The sequence below is a fragment of the Cheilinus undulatus genome, linkage group 13, assembly GCF_018320785.1.
Source record: "Cheilinus undulatus linkage group 13, ASM1832078v1, whole genome shotgun sequence".
Taxonomy (NCBI): Eukaryota; Metazoa; Chordata; class Actinopteri; order Labriformes; family Labridae; genus Cheilinus; species Cheilinus undulatus.
In genome coordinates, this window is record NC_054877.1 from 29346765 (window position 1) to 29362746 (window position 15982).

Here is a 15982-nt window from a genome sequence, read left to right on the forward strand (position 1 = left end):
GAGCAGATGAATCAGATGAGTGGTTCAAAGCTACACACCCTGTAGCTCTGCAGGACTGGAATACAAGCCACCTGCTTTAAAGACATCCCCCCTTTCCTCCCCCCACCACCACCCCTCTGTCCTCCATGCATGTGTTCACCAGTCCACTGTGCCTCTGTCAGGCCTTAGAGAACGTGGTAGCAGAGGAGGTACCAGGCGATCCGTTGTTGTTGTTGCTGTTTCCATGATTAGTGTGCCCGTGGCCGTGCAGCCCATGACCGTGCTCATCTGCATCCCACCGATCCGGACAGCGGCGGCGTGAGTTCATGAAAAAGTTGGAGACGGTGGAGAGCTCCAGGCCCAGCTGCTGTGCGATTGTGACCTGCATCTCCTTGGAGGGCCTGCGGTTCTCTCTGAAGATGGCTACCAAGGTACGACGCTGCAGGTCTGTGAAGACCAGTCGCTGCTTCTTTGGCACCTGGTTACGCTCTCGTCCTCTGTCCTCCTCCTTCCGTTTACATGCTGGGGAGAGGAAAGGGAGGCACAGTGGGGGGAGGAGAAGAGAACAAAACAAAAAGGAGAGGTTCATTGCCTTCAAATATTTCTACTTAACAAACAGGACAAAGGTAAACGGATAATGGAAGCATGGTTACAAGCAATATTTCCTCTGGCTGTATCTACTAAATGTTCATGACTGATTTATGCAGGTAGAAAGCGACACATTTTTTGGTGAATCAAATCCTGTAGTTACATTGAACAGGGGGGCATGCAAACTGCAGGAGGGAGAGTTGAAAAGTGTAAAAGAACAGACGAAAGCAAGAAGTCAATCTACAAGGCTGCCAAAATCTTCAATACTTTGATACTTTTCCAAATCTTCATCAAGGGGGCAGCTGGACTTGACTGAGATCCAGTTGCCCCTTGACAAAGATTTGGATAACCATGACCTGGATGAATGAAAACCTACTCTGACATTTTGATACTTATTTGATGCAGGGTGATTCTGCATTATTTTTATGATCGATGATATCTCTTAGTAACATTTCGCTTAAAAAACATCTACTTTATTAGAAGGGTGCAGACAAAAGACTCCATCAAAAATTGTGGTCAGTTTCCTGCATACTTCCTGTATTTAATTTTATCACAACAAGGACATCAGTTATGTACAAAAAAATACCTGCACTTTTCTGTATGGGAACTTTGCCAGTATTTTTGTAATTTCAGACTGTGTGTAGAAAATTGCTGGCAAAATTACTGATGAAAAAAAGGAAATGTCCTAAAATTGAGAAACGTAGGGCATATAGTCTTTTGCGATGGGGCTGAAATAGACAATATTTATTTGTATTTACAGATATTGTACCAACATTCTGAATTCTGGTTTTGTGAAAACTAGGGGACTACACCAGTATGTAAGAAATATCAAATTATATTATTTCACAAATCTGAGATTTTTAATCCTAATATTCTCTTTCATGATGATGCAATCATGATTTTAAAGCTAAAGCTTATCTAAAGCAGTGCTGCAAATTCACAACATCAAACACACACATGGGATACTTTAACTGCTGTTGGTGTGTAAGCTGACAGCTTTAAAGCTATATATTAAATTAAATGAAGACTTAACTAAAGACTCTGATTTGCCCCTTTGCAAGTAAAGTTTAATTTTTTTGCTCTGTACTAATTAAAGTCCACCTGACAGATTGTGGAATGATGGCTAGTGAAGAACGGAAGCTAAACCTTGAAACCACCTCGGTAGCCCGCTTAAAAATCTTTCAGCCAGTGTGTTCAAAAGTATTCACCTGTTAGACAGCTTATTAAATATAAATGCTCAGAATCATGCTGTTTTTAAAAAAAAACTATTATGGAGGCTAGCATTGCTTGAAAGTGTACATTTTAGAAGGTAGGTTGTGGAGGCACCAGATTACTAGAACAGAACTTATTTTTTTCTAGTATATATATGGATGCCTGATTCAGTGCTGTTGTAAACACAAATAGAGATCTTTGACACTCAATAATACGTCATTTCTTATTTTTGAGTTCAAAAAGTGCAGACAAACTGCTCAAACTTTGGCAATGTTTGTAAATGTTGCAAATATTAAGTTTTTGTCATTTAAACAGTGCTCTCCTCTTTCACTCATGGCAGCTTCTGTTTAAAAATCCAGCTAAAGCTCTGCGTTTGTATTTTCATCTTTGTTTTTTGAGATGGTTAATCATCAAAATAAGACACTGAATCCATTTTTGAATTAATTAATGATCGAAATATGTGATAAGCTTTAATAGTTTGTTGTGTACAGATGCTTTTTACTATATGATGTAAATCTTTGCTTTAGTTTTTGAAGTTAGTTTTAGTTTTTTAGTTTTAGCGGAGGAGTAGGACCAGGGTAACAGAAGAAATGATGCTGAGCACTTTGAGAATAAGGTCAAAAAGTTTAAATTTCAAGAACAAAGCTGAAATGCTGTTTAACCATTAATGTTAATAGTTTCATGAGTCCATTGTTTTCAGACTGTTTGTTATTGTCTAATATGGTCTTTTAATTTCATTCTTAATGTTTTGACTTTTGCTCATCATTTCAACTTTAGTCTTGAAGTGCAATTTATATTTTTTTTTTCCTTCATTCCCTAATCCTCTTCTATAGGTGTGGTCATGTTTAGAATAAGGGAAATGTTTTTGTCTGTAGCATAGCATTGTGGCTGTACCCTTTGTCCTTGGAGCCCCCACCACCACCACCACACACACACACACACACACCCACACCCACACCTACACACACACACACAAAACACCTTTTTTCAAAAAAGCTGAGCCCCTGAAATCCCATGTATTTAAAAAAGGTTGCTGTCCAAAGTAATATCAATTTTCTGTTGTTGTCATTGACAGGGTAGACGTCGTTCTTACCCAGACGCTTTTGCATAGTTTATCCAGTAAGTGTTATATCCAGGTTTATATTCATATGTTTGTGTTTAATTTTTACGCTCTCAGCAGACAGAGTCTCACACCCCTTTGAGATCTTCAGTGCCCTCCTTCCTGGTTAGTAACCCTGGGTTTAAGGCATGTTATCTCCCAGGGACTAAAAGTATTTTCTATTATTTCTTTAATCATGGCAGTACATGAGAGTTCAAATAACACTTCTCTGTATAGCAGGGCTGCCCCTGAATGGGCCGGGCCCCTGAAAAAATCACAGTTAGTAGGTCCCTTCAGTTGTGATCTATTGATGATATCAGTGCGCGTGTGTTGGATGTGGTGCTGGCTAGCAGTTACCTCCATTTAGACCTGAAAAGTGTGTCAAACATTACTGGGATCTGATGTTGGAAGTAATTGTCTGTGCTACTTTCAAACCACTCCTCAATGCTTTTTCTAAGTCTTGCCCATTTTTCCTACTTCTTTTGCCACTTCTAGCCCGTTGTTGTGTTTTTTGCCCTTTTTTGCATCTCTTAACCCATTTTTGCCACTTTCTGACAATATTTGCAACTGCTTAGCCACTTTTACCCATTTTGGATTTTTTCACCCCTTTTTGCCAGTTTTAACCCATTTATGCTGTTTTTTCAACTCTTTTGCTTTTTTACACCTATTTTGTTACTTTTTACTTCTTTTTCCACTGTTTTTCCACCTAATGCCAATTACACCTACTTCTTTTTGTCATATGCTGGTTTTCAGCCCATTTTTGCCACTTTTTCACTCTTTTGCCACTTAATGCCAATTACACCTTCTTTTTTAGCATGTACATCTTAATTTTGCTGGTTTTTAGCCCTTTTTTGCAATTTTTAACCAATGTATGCCTTTTTTTTCGCCCTTTATTGCCACTTTACACCCATTTTTGCCCCTTTTGCCCATTTTTCCACTGCTTTGCCACTTTACACCCCTGTCTGCTACATCTTTTTCCATTTCTTTTTAATTTTGGCTGTTTTTCGCCCTTTTATGTCACTTACAATTACAAACCATCTTTGCCCCAATGCCAATTTTTGCCAGTGTTTAGCCATTTTTTAACCCATGTTTTATTTATTAACTTCTTTTACCTCTTTTGTGCTTTTAACCCATTTATGCTCTTTTTCATCTTTAATTGCCACTGTTTTGCCACTTGAAGCCCATATTTACCGCTTCTTTGGGGCATTTATATGCCCTTATATTTTGACCTCTTTTCACCTGTTTTAGTTGCTTGTTACTCATATTTTCCCATTCTTTTTGATGGTCCACCCCATGGGCAGACTTGCTGTGTATAAAAGTAGCAATATCCAGTTTGTAGCTGCTCTAATGCTGCACGAGCATTTGTTTCTTTAATTCTTAAGAGCATGGCCCCCACATTTAGTTTCCTAATTGTTATTGTGGGATGGATTCCTCATTTCAAACAAGTCAAATCCTTACAATTTGATTTTCAAAGTGAGGTGAAATGAAGTGAAACCAGTGGCTACCTGGAGGATAGGAAATCAATCTGAAAACTTACAGGGGGCTTTGAATAGGCTCATCAGTAATGTAAAGTGGGCTGTACAGTTTGTGGATAATGGGCAAGAGCATGCAAACCCCTCAGAGAGGTCATTTAATGTTAGCACAGAGGCTGAAGACTGTAGGTGTTATTTTGAGTGAACAGTTTGATTTAGACCTTATTTTCCAGATCTAATGACAAAATCTCTGTAATGTGGGGTTGTTTTGGTGGATAAATAGTTTTCGTTGTGGGTCTCGTTGAAACTGGAGGAGCGTGATGTGAAATGCTGACAAAGAAGCTCTCTCTCTCTCTCTCTCTCTCGTGCCTGGCTCTGCACCGTCAGGAGGCTCTGGGCTCGCGCTGTGGAGACTGGAGGGAGTCTGTTCTGTTCTGCTGCCCTAAAAAGCTGCAATGATCGATTTTCCGCGGTTTTCTCCCGAACACGTGGTCCAGTAATCAGGGCTCCCTTCCCCACCCGATCGATCCCTATCGATCCGCGAGACCGAGGTGTATGTGTATGTATGCGTGCGTGTATATGTGTGTGTGTGCGCGTGCACCGCCTCGCACCGGGGAGTTGCATCTTGCGAGCGCGCCTTTGTGACAGACAGATGGAGAAGAAATTGTTTATCTGTGGAAGAACAAAGGAGATGTGGCGGAAAAGAGTGGCAGTCATGCAGTCTGAGAGTTAAGGAGGAGGACACAGGAATGTCTAATAGCCAAACAAAAAAGTATGGTGTGCGTGAAGGACAAACGGCAGAATTGTAAAAGTAGCCCGTAGAAGTTGAGGTGGAAAGGTGGGAGTGTAGGAAGAAGGCTGGCTGCAGTGTGGAGGTGGTGTATGCAAATGATTGATGACTGTACAGCAGGTTTAGACAACAGCAGTAAACAGATTTGACTGTGAGGGAGGATCAATATGAACGTGCACATGTGTATGCATGCCTGTGTGTGAGTGCGCATGTGTTTGCATCGCCATTGTTCATGCTTGTTCCTGCAAGCAAAGCATAATTAATAAAGCAGATATTTTTCCTCAGCAGCAGAATCTGGGAGACATATTCCGCCTATACATCACAGATACACCTCTCCATGCCACCTCTACTGCTTCTACTGTTTTCCTCTTGTTTTTCTCAATTGTTTTAATTTGCCCTCAGATTGATAGCCCCCTTATTGATTGATCCGCACTTCAGAACCATTTCATGGAACGTTTATTCAATTGGTTCAGGGCCCAGCCATGCCAGAATCTCCTTGCGGCTCTCTAAGTGCTGTCTCAAACCAAACTCAATACTCCCTAATGTAATGACTGAATGCTAGTGCTAATATAGTGATAATTTAATATGTAATGCCTGTTTTCCAACAACTCGTGCTACCGGCCATTTTACAATGCCAACACCACTCTGGTTCTCCTCCGATCAGCTCCAGAGCAGCTCCCAGGCCTGCAGAGCTTTGCAGCTGCACAATGGAAGAGTTAGCACACAGAGCCCAGGCTGGGTCAATACATATTTCAGATAATCAATAGATACATTTCAAATGAGACTCCTCTGGCCCCCTTCCCCAGCAATGAATAGGACCACAGGGAGGGTAAAGAGGGAGCTGCTCATTAAAGCCACGTCTCCTGAGATGAGAACCGCACCATCGTAGGCTATCTTTAGTCTCCTCATTACCAAATGGGCTTTTCTGAAGAGACAAGCGGTGACACTCAGCAGTCTCAAGCGGCACTCGCTCATGTCGTCTCTTTCATATGTTGCTAAAAGGTATCAGGAAATCACCCCTTTGATAATCTCAACTCCTCTCTCTGATCCAGAGATTAACTCACTTGCTGTGTTAAGTTGTGTCTCCTTTAAGAGCTGCTCTGCTTTATCACTTAAGTGCTTCTGCTTTGTCTCATCTGTAAGACCGTCCACTTGTACATGAAGAGGAGAGCTGAAGAAGAAGGAAGGTGATTGACTTTGGTTTCATTTTACAGTGCAGGTAGAAATCAACTATGACCAGCTGGAATTAACTTAAATCTCCTACATTTAATGCATTTCTTTCCCCTAAAGCAGGGCTCATCAACTTTATTTGTACAATGTCCAGCGTATACCTTGACAGACACCGGGGTGGGGGCTTTCAAAGGAAATTATTGTCAAAATAATTGTATTTTCTTTAAAATGTTTAGCTTTTAGCACTGAGATCACCAATTGAGATATTTCTGGGTTGGTGGAAAATCTGTGCAGGAAACAGGTCGTTGGTGTTGATGGATGCATGGATATCACACTTGCAAAAACCCTGACGTGGAAAGTTGATGCAGAAAACAGCAGCTTTTATCAAAAACAGCTGTTAATAATGTTTGATAATGACTGATAGGTGGATTTATGTAAAACTTTTCAAACATTGAGGCAACCCAGATAAAAAAATGTCCAATCTAAATTGTATTCTGGGATGTTTTATTAGTTGTGAGGATTTTAAAAAAGTAAATACCACAACATATCTATTCTCCTCACATTTTCTGAATCCATTTAACTTCTCTGGGCAGGATGGAAAACTGTGGGGGGCCTGATGTAGCCCTCAGGCCGCCAATTGATGATCACTGCCCTAAACTGTCCTCAAGATATGCTTGAAGTAGGGCTGTCAGCATTAATGCATTATTGTGGTTAGTTAAGGTCCAAAATTAGTGCATTATTTTTAAGAATTGCATTAATTGCATGCTTTATTATCCCTTTCAGCACAGTTTGGTTAAGCCACTGCAATGTCTTGTTGCAGACACAGTGATGCAAAAATGAGTGATTTCAGACAGCTCAGCTGAGAAGCCAAAAGTCCTCTGTATCTTGAGATATCAAACATTAATGTTTTATAGTTCCTATAAATACTAGAATACTGGAATTTCAAAATGGGGCATAAAGTAGCTTTATTGTGATGAACAGTAGAACTTTGAGATTAATTGAATGAAATAAATAAATTGGTCGACAGCCCTAGTTTAAAGATGTACAGAGGTACATAACTTAGAATAATGCACCTTAAGTCACTGGTTCCCAACCAGGGGCTGGGCCTCTCTAGAGGGAGTGTGAGACTCTCTCTGCTCCGAGGTCATCAAAATAGGATTTGCACAAAGTAAGGGCTGATAAGATTAATTGACATAATCACATTAATCAAGGTCCACAATTAGTGCACTTATTGTTTTAGATCTCGATTAAAAATGTTCTTTATCATCCTTTTCAATACACTTTGATTAAGGCATGTCAGCGTCTCCCTGCAGCCACAGCGATGTGAAATAAGACAACCACTGATTCTGGATGCCTCAGTATGTTTTAGAAAATTTACAGACAGCTCGGCGGACAAGTCAGTCATCTGAACCTTTTTAATGTTCTCTTATTTAATTTTCAATCCATAACAAGTTCCTTTTTCCATGGTTAAGTTCATGTTTAAATCCTCAATCTACCAATAGAAGTAGGTTTGTATCTAACCAGAAGTCAAGAGCCTGTGAGACATCAAATCAAAAATGGCACAAAAACAGTTTAAAAATGCAAAATAGTAAAATTAAAATATGGGGAAAAGGAGATGAATCAGGATGAAGTGTAGAATTTCTGAGATTAATTGGAATAAAAGATATAAATTGACTGGCAGCCCTAGTTTAAAGAATAATGCATCATAAGTCATTGGTTCCCAACTAGGGGTCTGGGCCCCTTTAGAGGGGGTGTGAGACTCCATCTGCTCTGCGGTCATCAAAATATGATTTGCATAAAAACACTAAAAAATAAAATGTACTTTAGTGTTCCATAGGGACATTTGCAATAAAAATGATAACACATTAAACTGATGGTAAAAGACTAGAAATATCAGGCTGTTTTGCTAGCCATGTTGTTAATTTCAGTTGTAGAGAAAACAACTGCAGTTTATGGTGATTTTGAAATCAAAGTATCTGTTTAAGTGGTTCCTGGGAGGCTCCAAGGAAAAAGTTTGGACCCTTATGAATAACAGTGCAGTGTTCTCATTTAAAATATGCTACAAACATTCAGCATCTATACAAATTCCTTTGTACGTCACTGTGAAGTCCATATTCTTTGGACCGGCAGCAGCACATTTCCACATTTCCACTTGTTTAAGCTGCATATTGACCCTTTATTGAACAACTTTCCCTCTTCTATAGACAAAGAAGGGATGTTTGAAAGTCTGAATATTAAGCTTGAACATCCAAAGCAGGTAAGACAAACAGGCATATTTTGGATGGGGATGGGCCTTACATTTGCACCCTAAATAAACAGGCAAACATTTAGGAAGAAAATACAGTGCGTGTGTCAAGCTGAATTTCTAACAGAACAGTTAGAAAGATTAGATAAGAGCCAACTGATGGGTGTAACCCAGTGTTTGATATTCGTCTATCTAAAATGTAGACTATCATGTGAGCTGATTGGCTGGATTTATGCGGTTCTAATCCCCATAATGTAGAATAACTAACACACAACAGTTAATTAGCAGACAAGATATGAGTGAGAGTGCAGTGTATGTGATTTTTATCAACTTAAAAATGACACTAAGTGTGTGTAGATGAGGGACATGGAGGGGAGGATGGGAGGGGGCAGACGGTGAACTAACCGCACCGTGCTGCTGCTAGTCGACGGCTGGACGGACGGATGAGACCGGGCTTTGTGTCCGGTGAGACGGGCCCTCTCCCGCCCTGGACGGACGACTGCAGGCGAGAAACAGTTTGGCGTCAATCACTCTCTGTCACACCTCCTCAGATGTATACGCTTATTGATTATATTGATCAGATTATAGGCCTATTCATTGCAGGGGAGTAAAAGAAAAACGCCCGAGTGGTCATTAGCTTTAACAACACAGCTGCAGTGAACTGAACCGTCCTAAAAATACTCCTCATCGATCCGGATCGGATTATTTGAAAACGTTCGTTTATTTGTCGATGTAAAGCCGCTGTTGTCTTGTTGAGACGAGTGATCGGCAGCTTTACAGTCTGTACGTATCGGCTGTTAGTCTATAAACTGCCTTTAAATGCTTTTTAATACGTCTCCTTCAGTTCTAGACAAATAAAGTTGCTGACTTTATTTAATGGAGCACTTCAAAAAAGCTCAACATATTTTAAAACTCCCAGACAGGAGACTGATACATCACTAAATCACTTTATCTAGAAATATTGTGGCGAATAGCAGAAGTTTGAACGAGCCACTGAAGGAAATTAAACATTTTATTTCTAAACATTCTCTGAGTCGACTGGGAGCAAAAAAGATTTAAAAAAGCATTTATCCTATAAATAAAACCGACATTTGAGGTGGTTTAAAGGAGTGTATTAAAGCTGCTCTCTTTACATTATTTAATCGCTCGGAAATTTCTTATTTTGACATACCTTTCAAAAATGTTTCTCTTTGGATTTGAATATTTTGACCAGCCTGTAGTATTTGAACACATAAATAAATCTATGATTTTTAATCAGTCTGTGGCAAAGAAACTAAACTGAACCCCTAAAACAAAGAAAGAGTAAGAGTATTTTTTCTGCGTAGTGTTACGATCAGTAAATGAAAAAAATAGTTTCCAATGAAAATGGAAATTTAATTCTTGCAGGCAAACTGAATAAAAACTTTTTTTTTTAACTTCAAAGTATAAAAGATAATTTTAACATTGTATTATGTTATCATTTTCTGTATTTCGAAAGTACATCTAAATATAGAAACCCCACATTTAGCTTAAATCAGCAGTTCTGTTTGTAAACTTTGACACTAAATTCATCCCCTATCTATATTATGCCTATTATATTAAAATGAAGCCAGACACTTTCTGCACGTGTTTGGGCAGAAGAAGTGAAAATCACTGATCTTAAATACAGTGTATTGTGGTTTTAGACTGATGGGCACACACTGAGAACCATATCATTTAAAATAAATGATGTTGGCTGTAAAGGTTGTTTTTATTTAAAAATGGAACAGCATCATTTTTGCCTGAATGATATATAGATTTTTGGGTGTTTTTAATCTAAATTTGTATCAAAATTGCTTGGAAATAGTGCATAAAACTGTCTGATGAGCAAAACCTACCCATTGACCCTCTGAGTTTGGGCTAAACCCCGGTTATCTAACACTTTTCGCTCAGCCCCCTGATAAGAACAGTGTCTCAGAGGAAATTAATGTTAGCCTAAATACTATCTTTTGTTGAAGATTTTCACAATAAAATTGACTAAATTAGAAAGTTTGACAAGATCTAACTAAAGCACAGCATGTCTCGAAGCAGATCCACAAGCTCTGACACACAAGTACACACAGTTTTCATCATATATTTATTGTTTAAAAATATATGAATTAACGCTGCTAAGTTTCCATGTAACAGTGTTTAATCTAATCTTAAATGGGTTTGTTTTGATTTATTCTGTTATAATTCAGAATGAAGTGTCCTCTCAGCATCAGAAGGCCTCTCCTGACAGACACCAGGCCTTTAATGAAGCTTCAAGTCAAGCTGTGCTCCAAATGTCTCATATGACAGGTAAAAGATGCATCCAAATCAGATTTGTCTGCCTCTAATGCATGATCATGTCAAATTTATAATGGGTCATAAATGTAGTTTATAAAAGGGCAAGTAAAGGGAATTTAATCTGAAATGTTCATGCCCTTTAGCCACATTAGACATACGCTTTTAACTCAGTCTTGCATCTTGTACACACATTGTTTTTTCTGTAATGTCTTTAGAAAGAGATATTGTTACTTAGAGTAAGAGCCCTGAATATTAAACATATAGATAACTGTGTGTCATGAAATCTCATCTGAGTATTTATTTTGAGATATCAAGCCCTTTCCTGTGCTCTGTTTGTGTCTAAATCTTCCATGTTTTTCAAAGTCATGGCCCTTTCCCTCTTCCTCATCCTCATTGTCAAAATATTTCCCCCCCAGTGTGCCAGCTTTCTATGCAAAACAAGCTTTGTCTGAGGGATGACCAAGGATCAGAAATGAAATAAGGAAGAAAGGCAGAGGATCTGCTTTGCTGATGCTGGTACAGAGCCAGGAGAGAGAGAGGAGGAAGGAGGGAGGGAGGGAGGGAGAGCCGAGGAGAGCAGAAGAGAGGAAATCAATACCGATTCAGAGTGAGTCAGATAAGCCTGAACAATGTATAGTGCAGACACACTCTATAACCCAGTCACACACACACATAAACACATACATGTGCATGTGAAAGCGCGTGCACATGCATGCACAGTGGTTGGAATGTGCTTGCATGCCTCTATAAAGGCGCATTACAAACCCCATAAAGCATTGCAACCTTTAAAATCAAATGACATCACAACCTTGGGTTGCTTTGAAGATTCGCTGACATGAGCAGAAAGCACTCATTACTACGACTCGATAGAAGCTCTGATGCTCTTTGTCTGACTGTGATGCTCTTAAGCTCTCATCTTTTTATGTTTGTGTGCAAACATCAGCCTCCCTGCCCTCATTTCACTCACAAATATTGTATTTCTCATGTCATCAATGCTCAAGAAAGACATTTTTTTCACCTCTGAAAGTCTAAACCACCTCTATTTGTGATGCTGGTTTTTCTACAGGATGTTTTTAGGTGTAAACAGCACTCTTCAAAACCACTTACACCCCTTCCTCTGTGGTGTTACAGCGGTGTGTGGTCCTCGGCTGTTAACCACAGATTGGACTTTGCTTACCTACAGAAGATGCTGTTACAAGCGCTTACACCACTACCACCACCACTCTCTGCCTCTCCCTTTCTTCCCCTCTGTCTCCCTTATACTTATCAATTATTAAGGTGGGTATCGATCCTTTCACTAGCCTGCCTCTATCTGGCTGTTCACACAAAGCCCAAACCTGCCTGCCCCTTGCTCAATCAATGGCATCTCCCAGCTCTTTTTTTCCACATTCCAGTTTTGCTTTTTCTCGCCTTTGCACTCAAGCTGAATTTCTTTACAGCCCAATTTGTTCTATTTGGGTTCTTTAGAAAATATGAGAAGCTGCAGACTTGTATTAATCTTTCATAGCATGGAGTGAGTTTTGATGGGCATTGAAAAATAGATCTGGTTGGAGAGAAGCGAGAGTGGAAAACATGGCGTATTGTTCACATCCACTCTCGTCCTTCACTTGGTGATTTTTGTTTTGGTTTGTTCAGCCATTCAAGCCAAACATCCTACCTGCCTGTTGCCAGGTTAACCAGCGAAAGATTAGTTATGTTATTGCCATATGCTTCAGAGAGGGAAAGAAAAATAGAGAGGGAGTGGGAGAGAAGGGGGTTGGGAAGGGGAAACTGCCTTATTGATCTCCTATGTGCAAAGCCAGGCAAACACTGAGAGGACAGAGCTACACTATTAATGACACTCACAGCCTCAGACACTAATCCTCATCTATCTATCTATCTATCTATCTATCTATCTATCTATCTATCTAATCAAGTTAATCAAATGTTGAAAACACAATAACATGTATACAATAAAACCTAAAAACTTCCAGTGAGAAAGGATGCACTTTATTTAAGTGTCTTGGATCTTCAAGTTTTGCTGTGTTTTGAATCACCAAAATAACACCTGTAAGGTAGGGTTCTCACATTCTATAGCTGCCGCTCTCATGTAAAACATGTTTCCCCCCCTTTATGTTATCCTTTGTGATTTTCAGCAAAAAAACAATCTCTATCTTGTCTATATTGTCTCCCCTGTATACTGGTCCCTGTCAGTCCCCATCCCAGGTACAATCAATATTTCATCAGAACAGTACATGCAGCTTATAGGTTGCCTTGAAATTGATCTGGGGATCATATATTGGCCAGCTTGGAGGTAGACTTTTATCAGTATAAACCATGTTTTAAAGCTTTTTTTCACTCTCACATGGCTATGATAATATCCCACATTATGGGAATTTATTTTATTTGGGTTTGTAATATTTGAAGGCATGAGATCCTCATTTAGTTCACGGTCCTTTTGCCCATCTGGCTTTACTGAGTGCTCCACCTATTAGAACTTCCTGCTCTCACACCTGTGTACGCTTCTAAATTTGGACCTAACAGAGAATTAAATGGAAAGCTGTGCGGTTATTGCGTCTTTCAGCTCCGATACGAGTATCGATCCGTGTGCCACATTTAAAAGGGAGAGTGGGAACTGGAGTATTGATCAGGCAGCCTGGGGTCACCCCGCTTCTCGCGCGCAACTTGTTGGCCCAGTAGCCCCTCCACCACCTCCACCGCTGTGTGTGTTTATGGCCCGACACTGAGAGAAAAATAAAAGAGTGTCGTGGGAGGGAAACTATTTCCAGGTTTTATAGTGAATCGATGGCGATTTGCAGCGCCGATCAAACCCTGTGAATTTAGTCCAAAACACTCAATAAACATTTAAACTTTATTTTTTCTTGAGCTCTAAAGTCAGTAGAACTTTCTAGAAACAGTTTGTATCAGTTTTAGGTTAACTGATTGCTTCTCGCGCTTTGTTTTATTCGACTGAGCTGGCCGTGGTGCTGAATCTTTCAGGCCCGCGCGAGCTCTCTGTCTGTCTCTAATTAGTTAAAGGTCGTCGGACGGTGAGCGGCTTGTTTTTAATTTTGGTCAGTGTTAATGTGTAGTAATTATTCTCTATGGATGGGGAGCATCTTACCGGCCAGCCGCAGAGCAGACATCCTCTGAAACTCAGGCTCCTGCAGCCACTTCCACATCCTCCTGAAGGTCTCGCGGCCTGACTTGAGTTTACTCCAGGGTTTGGGGTTCCGGAGCAGGTCTGACAGAGTGCCCTGCGACCTGCTCAAGATCCTCTGGGCGAATATGGCCTGCGGGATGGAGTACCGCTTTAGCTCGGCCGTTATCCGTTGAGCCACCTCCTTTGTGTTGATTTCCTCCGCCTGGATGCCTGACCCTGTTACCCCCTGGCCTGCCCCGTGGCCGTGCCTCTCCCGATCCCCAAGCATCACCGCGCCGTTCGCCTGCGAGTGGAGGTGACTGTGCGGGTGATGGTGCATGCCGTTAAGGTTGGAGATCATGCCGTGCCCGTGACCTCCTAAACTCCTAGCTAGGTGCTCCTGGTCACTTCGGGATAGCATGGAGGCGTGGGACTCGAACCCGGACACCGGAGAAAGCATCTTAGCGTCGGTGGGCAGGTGCGCGCTGGGGCCGTAGGCTGAGAGCGGCTGCTGGGAGTTGTGCAAAGAACCCAGCCCGCCGGACAGCGGCGAGAGCGAGCCGTGACCCATCCCGGACACGGACATCTCTTTGGGGTAGTGGCTGTAGAGGTTGCCCATGGAGGCAAGCCCCCGGTGGTCGTCCCGCATCAGCGTGAAGCTGCCGCTAACGTTCCCAGCGGAGAGGCGCTGATGGGCGGCAGCGTGGTGGTGTGAGTGCGGGTGGTGAAACTTATCCGAGACGGTGGATATGGGAGGTAGATGCTGCAGAGGGGTCAGCGTGGTGTACGTGTTGCTAAGGCTCATCCCGCTCTCGCACATGCTGATGGAGGGGTGAAGGTGTCCCGACAGTGCAGACGGGTCCGTCCGGTAGTCTCCGCCGGAGCCCTCCAGGAGCGAGGCCATGCCGGACACCATGGCTGACCGCGCACCCGGAGCGTGCGAGACCAGGTTACGGGGAGTGGAGCTGGGAGAAGGGGACGGTCGCGCGTGCGGAGAGCCCATGAGGTCTCCCGCCTGGGAGTGCGAGGAGACGCTGTGCAGGTTCTCCATGGTGAGCTCCATCGCTGAAACGATGAATGTTCCCCTGTCCCACCCTCCCCACCCTCACCCCCTGTCTCTCCCCTTTGCTCCTGTCTCTCACACGCGCGCTCTTTCTTACCCCCTAGCCCTCCTGGAGCGATAAAATGACCAAACCTTTTGAAAGCCAATCCATTGATTGTGATTCCCTGATCAATCCAGAGAGGTTCAGACAAATTCTGGTGTTCCGAGGAAGCTTCAGAACCGAGAGTCTCCGCGGCGCCGTGGCGCTCTATGCCTTCATGTAGACGGGAGCTCTCCAGGGTGATATCTCATCTCTGGTCCAGCAGCGCTCACACTAAGAGCAGCCTGAGCCGCGTGCTGGGAGAGGGGGGCGCGCCTGTGTGTATTTAAAACGTGGGGCGGGCTTGAGCTCAGTGTTCTTAATGGTCTTTCTCTATGGGAGCAAAACAGAAAAAAACATGCAGCACACCTGATCTGTCACGGTATTAAAGAATCCTACATTTTTAGTCATAAGCATGTGTTGATCGTTTATGCTAGGATTTTTTTATGTGTCCGCGCGCGTGTTACTCGCGTCCACCCTCACACAGGTGCCAGTCACGCAGGTGATGTCCTGATACAGAGTAATGTGTACAGGATAGAGTTAGTATCAGTATCCGGACACAGGAGTTCCTTACAGATAAACTTTGTTTTCCCACGGACTGTATGGTTTTGCATTTATGCGCTTAGTGATAAACCTGATCGAAGTATTGATTGACAGAGATTAATGACGTGGCGCAGGACGGTGAAGGAGCGGTTGGGGAGGGTGTGTGTGTGTGTGTGTGTGTGTGAAGCAGGTCACAAAGTAAGTTAGGATCCTAGCGTGAAAGACCAATGGGAGAGCAGAGGAAGTTCTCTGAATACGGACATGAAGTTCACTTTCTGTATGTCTCAAATGAAATCAGATCGTTTATTTCCGGTCTTTTATGACACACGGTGTCT

The 15982-nt window shown here is 41.9% G+C and overlaps 1 protein-coding gene across 1 annotated transcript; it reads right to left on the reverse strand.

The window, feature by feature from the left end:
- Positions 1 to 157: 157 nt before the first annotated feature.
- Positions 158 to 15025, reverse strand: onecut3b (one cut homeobox 3b). Its single transcript, XM_041804261.1, has 2 exons — positions 13945 to 15025; positions 158 to 501 (listed from the first exon to the last, which is right to left on the reverse strand). Exons 1-2 carry the CDS (start codon positions 15023 to 15025, stop codon positions 158 to 160), a joined length of 1425 nt encoding a protein of 474 aa, XP_041660195.1.
- Between the last annotated feature and the right edge of the window lie 957 nt (positions 15026 to 15982).

Bases quoted from the DNA above. Each gene is read 5' to 3' on its own strand.
- onecut3b (XM_041804261.1), bottom strand. From the start codon at position 15,025: ATGGAGCTCACCATGGAGAACCTGCACAGCGTCTCCTCGCACTCCCAG. The intron at 502-13,944 runs GTAAGATGCTCC...TCCTCTCCCCAG, and splicing joins GTCTGCTCTGCGGCTGGCCG to CATGTAAACGGAAGGAGGAG.